The sequence below is a fragment of the Benincasa hispida genome, chromosome 6, assembly GCF_009727055.1.
Source record: "Benincasa hispida cultivar B227 chromosome 6, ASM972705v1, whole genome shotgun sequence".
NCBI classification, from domain to species: Eukaryota; Viridiplantae; Streptophyta; class Magnoliopsida; order Cucurbitales; family Cucurbitaceae; genus Benincasa; species Benincasa hispida.
Genome location: NC_052354.1, coordinates 55,598,500 through 55,610,678, shown reverse-complemented (window position 1 = coordinate 55,610,678; position 12,179 = coordinate 55,598,500). Strand labels below are relative to the sequence as shown.

General features: G+C 36.3%; 2 protein-coding genes across 2 annotated transcripts; one reads left to right on the top strand and one right to left on the bottom strand.

Moving 5' to 3' along the window:
* Positions 1-282: 282 nt before the first annotated feature.
* On the top strand, positions 283-3,435 carry LOC120079307 (proline-rich receptor-like protein kinase PERK1). Its single transcript, XM_039033460.1, has 8 exons — positions 283-589; positions 837-1,394; positions 1,524-1,610; positions 1,709-1,779; positions 2,006-2,082; positions 2,507-2,654; positions 2,784-2,945; positions 3,025-3,435. Exons 1-8 carry the CDS (start codon positions 283-285, stop codon positions 3,331-3,333), a joined length of 1,719 nt encoding a protein of 572 aa, XP_038889388.1. The 3' UTR covers positions 3,334-3,435.
* A 1,787-nt stretch (positions 3,436-5,222) lies between these two features.
* Positions 5,223-11,785, bottom strand: LOC120079769 (PXMP2/4 family protein 2). The gene is made up of 3 exons (XM_039034145.1): positions 11,416-11,785; positions 9,532-9,626; positions 5,223-5,769 (listed from the first exon to the last, which is right to left on the bottom strand). The coding sequence occupies exons 1-3, from the start codon at positions 11,563-11,565 to the stop codon at positions 5,376-5,378; spliced, it is 639 nt and encodes a 212-aa protein (XP_038890073.1). The 5' UTR covers positions 11,566-11,785; the 3' UTR covers positions 5,223-5,375.
* Between the last annotated feature and the right edge of the window lie 394 nt (positions 11,786-12,179).

Here is a 12,179-nt window from a genome sequence, read left to right as displayed (position 1 = left end):
AAAAAATGAAAAGGAACGCCTTGTTTGGCCGCGTCAGTGTCAGCTTGTTCAACATTCTCCACTCTCTCTCTCTCTCTAGAATTTGGACCATTATTCTCTCTTTATCTAGAGAGAGAAAGTGGAAGAATTTTGATTTATCAACAATCTCAAAGAAATTGGATTTCAATTTTGAACCCACCATAATCATTTTCCTTGTTTATCGTTTGATTCTTTTTCCTTTTTTAATTATTGTAAGAGTTTTTTGATTTCGGATATTTTGATTACTGATTTTTTTCCATTTCAATGTCAACCCCTACGACTTCTCCACCTCCTCCGTCTTCTACTAGCACTCCGTCTCCTCCAACTGGCCGTAGTCCGCCGCCTCCGACTTCTCGTACGCCGTCCACTCCGTCAAGAAGTCCTCCACCTCCCTCAACGCCGCCGCCGTCGTCCTCGTCTAATATTTCAACCGGACTTGTTGTCGGAATTGCAATTGGTGGAGTGGTAATTGTTCTTCTGCTAAGTATATTGTGCCTTTGCTGTACGAAGAAAAGGAGAAGACGACGCGACGAAGAGGGATTTTATCCACATCCTCCGCCTGACCCTAAAGGTAAAATGATCGCCGGAAAACTTGACAACTTCAATGATTCAGAGTACTCAAAGTTTCTAGGGTTTATTGACATCTTATGACTCGATCAAATTTTAATTTGCTACATTGTTGCTTCTTCAATCCATTGAAGTTCTGCTTTCGTGAATCTTATATTCTTGTCTGCCATGGCCTTTAATGGGATGATCGGTTTATTTGCATCCGCCATTTTAGATGACCTTATTTGCTTGTGCTATTTTGTTGATGACAGTTGACCCTTATGCTGGTCAGCAGCAATGGCAGCACAATGCTCCTCTACCACCTGATCCTTTAATTGGGATGGTACCTAAGCCATCTCCTCCTCCGGTAGTTGCATCCCGACCCCCGCATTCTCCGACCAGCATTCGTCCTCCACCTCAACCGCTCTATATGAGTAGCAGTGGAGGCTCAGGCTCTATGTATTCTGGGCCTGAAACGCCGCTCCCTCCACCCCCTCCCCCTCCTATGGCCTTTGGTTTCTCAAAGAGTACTTTTACTTACGAGGAACTGGCAATGGCAACAGATGGCTTCTCGGATGCAAATCTCCTCGGACAAGGCGGATTCGGATATGTGCATAGAGGGGTGCTTCCTAATGGAAAGGAAGTTGCAGTCAAGCAGTTGAAAGCTGGAAGCGGGCAAGGCGAACGAGAATTTCAGGCTGAAGTTGATATCATCAGCCGAGTTCATCATAAACATCTTGTTTCTTTGGTTGGATATTGCATAACTGGGTCCCAAAGATTGCTTGTTTATGAATTTGTTGCAAACAACACTTTGGAGTTCCATTTACATGGTAATGTTATGGTCACATTTCAACTGTTGTTACTTGTAATATGCAGATCTTATTGTACTTGTGCTAGAAGTTAATTCTACTAAAGTTTTATGCGTCGATAGTTATGATTGTATAGCTTCTTCATTGCAGGTAAAGGGCGGCCGACCATGGATTGGCAGACAAGACTTAAAATCGCTTTAGGATCAGCAAAAGGACTAGCTTATATTCATGAGGATTGTAAGTTATCTTATGTTGATGTTTTATGGTAAATTGATGGAATTGACAATATGAATATGTTGTTTAGGGAATTCAGCTTCTACTTTTTTGTTAACTAGGTCACCCGAAAATTATTCATCGTGATATTAAAGCTGCTAACATACTGTTGGATTTCAAGTTTGAAGCAAAGGTATCGAAGTTTTAGTTTTATACATTGAAATGTAATTTTCTTTTTCTTGTTCTGGCTGGAAGCTGAGACCACATTTGTCATTCATTTTACTGTCCTGATTGGTTTGGCCGTCCTTGATAACACATTTGTATCCATTGGAGTCACTTTAATATCTTTTCGCAAACTTAAAGGATCTGTTATGTTCTTCTTGTTCTGATGTTGAGGTCGATCTGATTTGTTCTACTAGGTTGCTGATTTTGGACTTGCAAAGTTTACTTCTGATGTCAATACCCATGTATCAACTCGAGTGATGGGTACTTTTGGGTATGGCCTTTCTCGACTCCTGTTAATTTCAAATTTCATCCGAGGAAGATCAACCTTTACTGCTTATCGTGTCTCTATAATGAATTGGCTTCTATACTCTCCTTCCTTATATGAAGGATAATTTTTAGTGCCATTGCTGGGCTTTTCATTGTGAATGTGCCCCTCTTCCCAATAAAACCATCCAAATGAAATCCAAAGCTCGAGCACGAGTAGCGTTTCAATATGCAATACACAATATGTTATATTCCTAAAGAACTACTTGATTCTCAACTACATCATATTGTCTTAATCTTCACCTATGTGTTGTCCATGATATCTTTCGTTACGGATTTTGGAAGGATTGATCTTTTGTTAAGACTGCATAATAATATGTCGATCAGATCTTTCGTTATTTTCTTCTCAATCTTTCCCACAACACATTCAGGTATCTTGCACCAGAGTATGCCTCTAGTGGCAAACTTACTGAGAAATCAGATGTTTTCTCCTTTGGGGTTATGCTTTTGGAGTTGATCACTGGTCGTCGACCCGTCGATATGAGTAATACTTCCATGGAAGATAGTCTCGTAGACTGGGTAAGTTTTCTTATGTGTTTCGTTCAACAATCATCGCAATCTCTTCTGAAGAAGCTCCATTGTCATCATTTCGATTGCATTCAACACATCGACGCAAATTATAACCCTTGTAAACCATTTCCATTTCAGGCTAGGCCGCTAATGAACCGAGCTTTAGAAGATGGGAACTTCGATGTTTTGGTCGATCCAAGGATGCAGAATAACTACAACCACAATGAAATGGCTCGCATGGTTGCCTGTGCCGCTGCTTGTGTTCGTCATTCTGCCAGGCGTCGACCACGAATGAGTCAGGTAATTAGTTAAAAATCCCCCAATAATGCATTGAATGTATGTGTATATATTGAACCACTGCAACTGGAAAACTAAGCAGGTAGTACGAGCGCTCGAAGGAGACACGTCACTATCGGATCTCAATGAAGGTGTCAAACCCGGGCAGAGCTCAGTGTACAGTTCTCATGGAAGCTCAGACTACGACACCCACCAGTACAACGAGGACTTGAGGAAGTTCAGGAAGATGGCACTGGGGAGCACGGAATATGGAGCGAGCAGCGAATATAGCGGACCGACAAGCGAGTACGGGCTGTATCCTTCGGGGTCAAGCAGCGAAGGGCAAACCACAAGGGAAATGGAGATGAGAACAGCAAAGAAAGAGAGTGGAGGCTTCAGTGGACGCTCCTGAAACAAAGGCTTTTGTCTTTCTTTTCTGTGTAAAGAAACAAACACAGGCTGTTATTTTGACTTTGATTGTTACAAATATAGCATCATTTTCATATTGATTTAACCCATTTTTTCTTTCTTTCTTTCTTTGGATATCTTGTTTTCACATTGTATTTATTATTTTTATTTGCTCATAATACAGATTACAAGTAACATGGCAACTTCATTATTTTATTTTATTTTTTATTTCAAAATTCTTCAATTATCTTAGCCACATCCTCCAACTTGTCATATGACTTCTTCCTGGAAGTAATGATAAGGTATGTTTGAAAAAAATAATTTTGTTTAAATTCTATTTCCATCATTGGAATTGTATGTTACTTTAGATTATATTTATTTTTTTTCATTATTCTATTTTAATCCATAATTTTTGTTCTAGAAAATTATTTTTTGTTTTTTATATTAATTTGTTTGTTTAACATAAATCTAACATGGACGTGTTTCTTTTGCTTGCTTATTTAACTTCTATAATTCAAGAAATGTGAAAATAGCAAAAGAACTCTCAACTTTGCACGAGATTAGTAACTATGTTTAAATTATTAATAATTTAAACATAATTCAAGTAATTAAGCCATGTTAATAAAACAACTTAATTCGAACAAAAGTTATTATTTTTTGTTGAACAAATATTAAAAAAAAAGTGATTTTTAACCTAAAGAAATCTTTTTACACAAACTTAAGAGGCAAAACATAATAAACCTGGTGGAAAATTTTAAGCACTAGTTTATTTCCAGTGCGACTTAACTCTTAAATAGTTGAAGTTATCTTCATTTTAAAAAGGAAAAGAATGTGGTCGATCATCTATTGTGCAATTCAAACTACATTCAATAAAAATTTATCATGTGACAATTTATTTTTTTCTACTATGTATAGAAAAGGATTGCGATCAAAGAGACTGCAATTTTTTTTTTTTTTTTTTTTAAAAAAACCCTGTAGATGTGTATAGTCTCTCCACCTCTAAACTTAGCCCTTTTTTGGTCTAATAGACCATTAACATATTTGAATTTTTAAAAAACTAAATGAGGCTAATGAAACCTTACACTTTCACTTTTAGGTCTAATAGATCTATGAATTTTAAAAACATCAATCAAGAATCTCTAAGACATTTAATATAAAAATTTATTGGGCATAAAATTTAAAGTTTAATAACGTATTATCCTTTTTAAAGTTTGGATACCTATTTGACAAAATAGCAAATTAAAAAAAAATATTAGATATTTTTTAAAGTTTAATGACGAAATACACACAAATCTCAAGGCTAAGAAACTAAACATTATAATTTGACATTTTTAATTATATATCTTCTCAACGAAAATGGAGACGAAATGCAATGCAACCGTGAACGCAAATTCGAACAATGGTGTATTTAAAGCAAAGAAAACAAAATGAAGTACACATAACAAAATGAAGTTAGGTTTGTCTATTTGATCCATTAATTTTCATAAGTGTCTAATAGGTCCAACTTTCAATTTGATCCTTCAATTTTAAAAATATCAAACTTCCAATTTTGTGCTAATAAAACCATGATATTAAGAGATTTAATGAACACAAAATTCAAAATTTAATGACTTATTAGAGACTTTTTAAAATTCAGATAAGACCAAAAGACAACAGGTACTAAGTTTGTAATAGGTCTAAAATTTAATTAAAAAAAGAACTTTTTTTTTTCTCATCATACAAAACTAAATATAAACATATCAACTAATATCGAATTTTAAAAACACAAAAATAAAATGAAGGAAAAATTTTAAATTATAATATCGATGGTGTTAGTTTAGAGAAATACAAGGTCAAAGTTGGAAATGCAGAGGCAAATCTTTAGGTTGTATTTCATTAAACAGGGCATGATGATTGATTGAAATTGAAAAACAGAGATTGCACAAAAGTGGCTTAGAATATCTTCACAATCTATGAAGGGGACAAATCAACATTCCTCTGTCCAATGTGATGAATTAAAAGAAAAAAAGAAGGCTACAAGATTGAGAAGATAGGTCTCAAAATCTCTCATCTTTCTTTAAAAGGATTAAAAGAAGTAAACCATTGCTTCCAAGGAGCATCGTTTTGTTGCTCAAACCATGACAAAAAAGCACTGTCCAACAAGCAGAACATATTAACATAGAGGAGTTGGTACCTCACTGGGACGTATCGGAAGTTTGCGATCTGAATGATTGGCCACACCGTACCCGACAAGATAAATGCTGGGAGGACGTCCCTCTTCAAGTCTTCTTTCACTTCAGAAATGTCTTTTCCGTTGGCAAATCCCATATAACTGAAGAAGACAACTAAGTCGATTGGGCCAAAGATTAGACCATCCATTGCCAGTTTTGCCCCGACAAACTTAGCTGATTTTGGCTGTAGCTGAAGTTTTAGCCTTATAAATCTGTCCAAGCCTTCATACCTGCCAAAGGATCAGATGTCTTAAAAATATGTGTATATAAATAATGTGCAAGCCCAAAATGAGCATTTCATTTCAATCATTCCAATGGAAAATAGTGCCAAGGCTAATTTTTGGCAGTTGGCTCACGAGTTAAGTTTATATGACCTAATGTTAACAAATTGAGTGAGTTATGTTCAAAAGCATTAATAAGTTGATTTTACTAAACCCAAAAGGTTATAGGTCTTCATGTTAACTTAGCAAACTCATGTCCTTAAATACATTTCCTTGTACAAGCCAATCATTAGTTATACAATTTCAGACTATCCTGCCCCAAGCTCCATGGATCCAAAATTATCAAAACCATAAATGAATATTGCTATATGCTTCAAATCTTAAGAAACTTCAATATGTTATCCCTAAATGAGTCGTATGGGATAACTCTATGCATAATAGTAAGCGAATCTTTGACTGTAGCGTACCATACTGAGTGAAACCAACCAAGGGAAGCCTATGATAACCCATCGCTTACTCTAAAGATAGAAGACATCGATTCTCTTTGTACAGTTAGTTTAGCTCACAACTATTCGAGTTCGGATCTCATTAGCAGCATCACTTGATTGAAGAGCAAAAAGGACAATACACAGGATGGGTAGAAGTTGTGATACTTGGCTCAATCTCAGATTTGAAACAACGCTATGGGATATAATATATTAAACAACTACATCCTTGCCCGACTAAAAGAAAGGGTTTGTGCTGCCCGCTCGAAAGGCTTTCCAAGAACTTCCTTGGGTGGGAAAGTCTAGATTAGAGCCGACAACTCGTGAAGAGATAAACTGCCAGGGGGGAGTGTGAGGTGGGTTGGTGTTTCGGTCAAGAGGCGGGATAGCATCTCATCATCCTGTCTTGACTGGCGGGCACAATCGCTTGAGTCTAGTTCTTGAGTGAAGGAATTGCTTTCAATAAAAATTTCTCTTTAGCAATCAGCCACCAACCCTCTTCAAAGAACGAAGGGAGTACAAAAACGAAAGATTCGAGTAACCCTCCCAGCTAGGGATATTAATAAAGGCCATAGCAAGGAGACTTTAACAAACCCATTAGAGTAAAGCCTAGGCCGGGAAGGAGGGGGGCTGCGAACCTCCTGCCAAGAGGCCAAGGTTGCTTGCTAACTGCTAACCCCAAGAAGTTTCAACATGCTGATACTTTTCGTTTCATCGAGCCCCGATGGTGAAGACTAAAAAGTCTTGGAGAAATCTTGGAAGAATCTTGGATATGAAGTTTTTATTAATTATCAAAATCTAATCAATACAAGAGAGGGGTTCTCTATTTATAGAGAATTACATGTAAGATAGGGTAACTAATCTTGAATTTACTAAACTACCCCAATTCCTACTAAATCATATTCTATCCCTCCAAAAAAAAAACTCGTCCTCGAGTTCTACATCTAGAAATCCATCTTAGTTCAAGTGCCTTGCATCTGTCAATTCCGATGCTTATTTAGCAAAACCATCTATCACTTTTCTTTCCAGGGTACTTGGGAGAACCTTTCAGCAGGAGACATAACTGTAGAGGTTGAAATCAATTTCATCCGTTTCAGAAGGGAATACTCCTCCAATCTCAGAGAAGGTTGGTTCGTGGCACCAGATCTCAACGTCGAAGGACAAGGTAGACCGACCATACTTTTGATAGTTGGGGATCTCTTCCCGAGGGTGCCTTTTTTCTCTGGGTTTCAAATGTTGTCAATGTGGTGGGGCAACTCTCACGAGATTAGCTTGGCACTCGCTAAAAAAAATCAGAATGAAAAGAAGAAAAACAAAATGAAACAATTAAGAAATAAAATAAACTTGTACAACAGAGTATGGCCAAACCAACCTCCTACATCTTGAACAAAAATATTATAAAAAAATCCAAAACATAAAATTTCCATCAAGTTCATGGGGACTCCAAGGGTTGTAGGTGTGCAAGTACCCATCGACCAAGGCAATTTCTCTAAGCAAAGAAAAGAACATTTTTGGCCAGTTAATTATAGGTATTTTTCCATAAGCACGTTGGTTGCTTGGATTTGATCCCACTAAGCTGAAGCCTCACTCTTTAGTTTCGAAGAAACCAGTTTAACCTTATTGTTTTCCGGGGTTCCCAAGTAATCAAAGAAATTTTCCACATTTTTTATCCAATCTAAAAAGATCTGTCTTCATCTTCCCATTGTATGTTGGAATATTGATTTTCATTTTCTAGTCGGTTTCTTGCCTCCAATATGGTTGATCTTGCCAATCTTGAAAGTAATCTTGATTGACACGTCTTTGTGGTTGAATGAGAGGAATTTGCCTTTGGAATAAAGGATTTGCTACATGATGATGAGGCTGAAATCTTGGAGGATAAATGGGTTGAGGACTATTCTTCTTTGAATGAGTCATAATCTAAACACATTAAATGTTGTGACATTGGTCTTATTTGTGGATAATTTGGGACTTGAAGAAAGTATGGAATAGGATTAGGCATCAAAACTACTCTGTTTAAATCTCCTCGAGATTTTATTACCGGTTCTTGATTTCTTGGAAGAACTTGTTGGTTATTTTCTTGATTTCTTGGTAAGACTTGTTGGTTATTTTCTTGCTTTTGCTCAAAATCTTGAAGTTGCCTTTGAATTTCCTGGCTATTTTGTTGATCACACCCATGAAAAATCTTGATGAAAATTCCCACGTTCTTGGCCACGGATTGGATTGTTGTGTTGTTCTTGATTGCACAGAAGGTCGTGGTGTTGTTCTTGACTAGGAATTTGTATTATTTAGAGCTGCAACATTTGAAATCTTTCTCACTTTTTGAGTAAGATTTTCTACAACTTGCTGGATGCACAAATTTGTAGATATAATTCTCGCCATATTGGCTTGAACTTCAAGCAATTTCATGTTGAACTTTCCTCGAGAAGTCCCTACAAGAGTCAATCACCGGTTGACAGATTGAGAGGAGAAGAGGATGCTTCCACATCTAGAGGTTGGAGGTTGAGAAGCTTGTTGGTGTTCTTGATCACCATTAGGTCCTTTCACGAAGGCACACCGATACCAATTTGGTGAAGACTAAAGAGTCTCGGAGAAATCTTAGAAGAATCTTGGAGTTGAAGTTTTTATTAATTATCAAAATCTAATCATACAAGAGAGAGATTCTCTATTTATAGAGAATTACATGTAGAATAGGGTAACTAATCTTGAATTTACTAAACTACCCCAATTCTTACTACATCACCCGAGCTTGTGATCCTCCTATTATTGATTCCTTCAACATATTTTGCAATGGAATGGTACTCAAAAGGACTTGAGCAAACAAAAGATAAAAAGGGAACGATTTTCTCTTCATCATTGCACTTAATCCAAGAATCTAAAGTACTTTATCACCTCCATGATGTTAATTGTTTGAAGATGTGAATGTTTGACTCCTTCCCCTTTTTTAACATAGAGAACCATGAAGATTAAACAAACCAACAATTTTCATCAGCATGCGCAGTTCAAATCTTCTAGTGAGAACTATCACTTCAATGTATGCATTCACAAAATACTGAGAATAAAAAATAATAGACAAAGAAGAACCATGCTGCCTTCCTGAGAATATAGGGAGATATCCGTGGAAATATAGATAATGCAACCACATATCTTGTGGCCTTGAAACACAATTTCAAACATCCATCCATACATTCCAAAATCAAAGTTCAGAATTATAGCAGCATATTCTTATAGTAGCGAAGAGGATAGATATGGCCAAAAGTTGATAAAGGGAAAGATAAAGGAAACAAACCACATGTGGCCGACTGGTCCAACGAAACCGAATCCAAACATGCTTGTGATTCCAACACGTTTCCAGTTGATTTTGAACTCTTCTTCAGCATCTGGCTACATAAAAAAGATAATAGTAGGAATTAGTTGAGTTATAATATACACCTAATCTCACTTCAGTAAACTATTTCAGATCAATGAATTAAGAAAGAGCACCACATAGCAACAACTTCAGAGAAATACCAGAGATAATTGCGGTGAAATAAAATAGCAAAATAAAAAAAAATGAAAATAGAACCAAAAGATGGCTGGTTTAGGATCTATTAAGTGGTCTCACAGCCTCATATTTACAAAACTTAATTATAGATCTAGAGCTGCAAACTGCAGTCTTGAGCTAAAAATTGGACTGGAAAAACCAAACAAAGTAACTTGATGATTCATATATGATATATTATTGCTGCTCTATGTCAGAAAAGGATTATATCCAATTACACTTGCAAAGAGCAGTGTTGGAAATTTGATAGTCAATTGATAATCATGCCAAACTTGAATTACAAGCAGGAAAGTAGGTTCTGGACTAATACGGAGGTTGACATATTTGATGGATGTACAAGAACTTAAGCTCACCGAGGTTCCACCATTAGCAAGAGGAGCAAGAGAATACAAAATGGCCAATTCAAATCTTAAGCAACATGGTCAATTCAACCACAATCTCTAGGATTTCTTAGTGGTTTTTTTCTTTAAGAAACAATTTCATTGATAGTATGAAATTATAAAAGGAGGCAGACCCCATGATAGGGATTAGAAAAGACCTCTCCAATTGACGATGAGGGAGGAATAGCTATAGATATGGAAAAAGGGAACATTTTAACAAGAAACAACCAAATTAACTATAGCATCAAAAAATCCAAAGTAGATAGTTTCTTGTCTTGAAAAACCCTTCGGTTTCTTTCTTGCCAAGTGACCCAGAAGAAGGCTATAATAAAATTCTCCTACAGGGCTTTTTTCTCCTTCTTGAAGGGATGTTCCCCAAGAGTGAAATTCTGCATCTGTTGTACTTTTAAGAAAATTCAAAATTCTCCCAGACTACTTCTTAGTTCAGTGTGTCTGAAGTAAAGAGTACTTTCCAGAGATTGGAAGAAATTGAAATTTGAAATGTGCTTTAAAGAATAGTGGTTTTTGGATAACTATTGAAGGTGGTACTTCTAAGTGATTTAAGAATATACAAATTCCTATCAAAATATAATTTAACCAAATGCTACAAAAAAAAAAAAAAAAAAAAAAAAAAAAAAAAAAAAAAAACGTGAAAATGCCTTTTAATTGGCCAAATACACTTTTCAATATTCCAAAACCCATCACAAACTCACCTAAAGTCTATAGTACCGGAAGAATCTACATTGTACGCATAAATTTTACCATTCAAAAAGTTGCCAGAAAAACCGAGAACAAATATCCTTCATATACATTGAAACATAAAATGCTATCCCACAGCCCAACAAATTCAATTAATCAGAAGATTTCAAAAATACGCTGAAGGTAACAAAAGACCATTGACCTGAAGATGCAATCAAGGAACACAAGCACAGAACCCTTTTACTTTACGCTGATTGATTCTACAAAAGCAAAGATCACATAAACAACCAGTAATTTCTTGCTCAACAGAAGCGGATTCTCGATTAAAACTAAGGAATCCCTTAATACAGCAAAAACAAAACAAATTTATATATCTCATCGCTTCAAACCCAAATCAGAGCCAACACAAGAAAAGAACAGAAGCAATTCAAGTCAACGAGAAAACTCCGATCAATGAAAGCAGAAACCCACCAGCTGAAAGAAGGAATCAAGAAAGATAACCCCATAAAATCACTATAAAAGCGAAAAGGAAAATGAAGGGGTTGATGCTCACAGAAGTTGGAAGACGGGTTTTAGCGGCCGAGTGAGTAATGTATTGGGCTGCAATGTCGCCAGTGCCCCATAAAAAGCCGGAGCTGATGACCTGGGTTTTCACCGGATGAAAGGTGAGACAGTTCTGATACCATTTCCAGAGCCTAAACATGGTGGAAAGGGATTCACAGAGAGGAAAAATTATGGGAAAAAGTGGGTGAGAAGAAGAATAAAAAAGGAAAAAAGGAATGAAGATGAGAGAGCCATAACTCCAAATTTCACTGCCGCTTTGACGGCATCGAGTTTTTGGCAGTCAATTCCTCACTCGCGCCTTTATTTCTTCTAGGGTCATTCCTGTGGATTTCCCCCTTTTTTTTCTCTTGTTATCTTACAATCAAGTTTCTATCATACATATCTTAATCTTCAAAATTTAAAAACAATTAGCTTGATCTTTATATCTATTTCGTCTGATATTTATTTCTAACTTATTTGATTTGTGTTGGTGTGGGTATCTCGTTCTAAGTCCTCCTCACTCTTCTCGTCCACACAAGTTGTTAGAGTTGGAGGTAATTTGCAAGAATGCTTGTACCAATGTGATACCGAGCTTAATACAATTTGATACTTAAGTTAGTATAAGGAGTATCTAGTTCGGCTAAGCACAAAGATAATTACTTATTCCTTGAGGTGAATGCTATTCGACTATTTATAAGAGTCATCCTTTAACTCTTGCAAGAGACAGATACAATATTGGCCATGTCAGAGTAGGTGTGGTCATCGAAGTTGCAG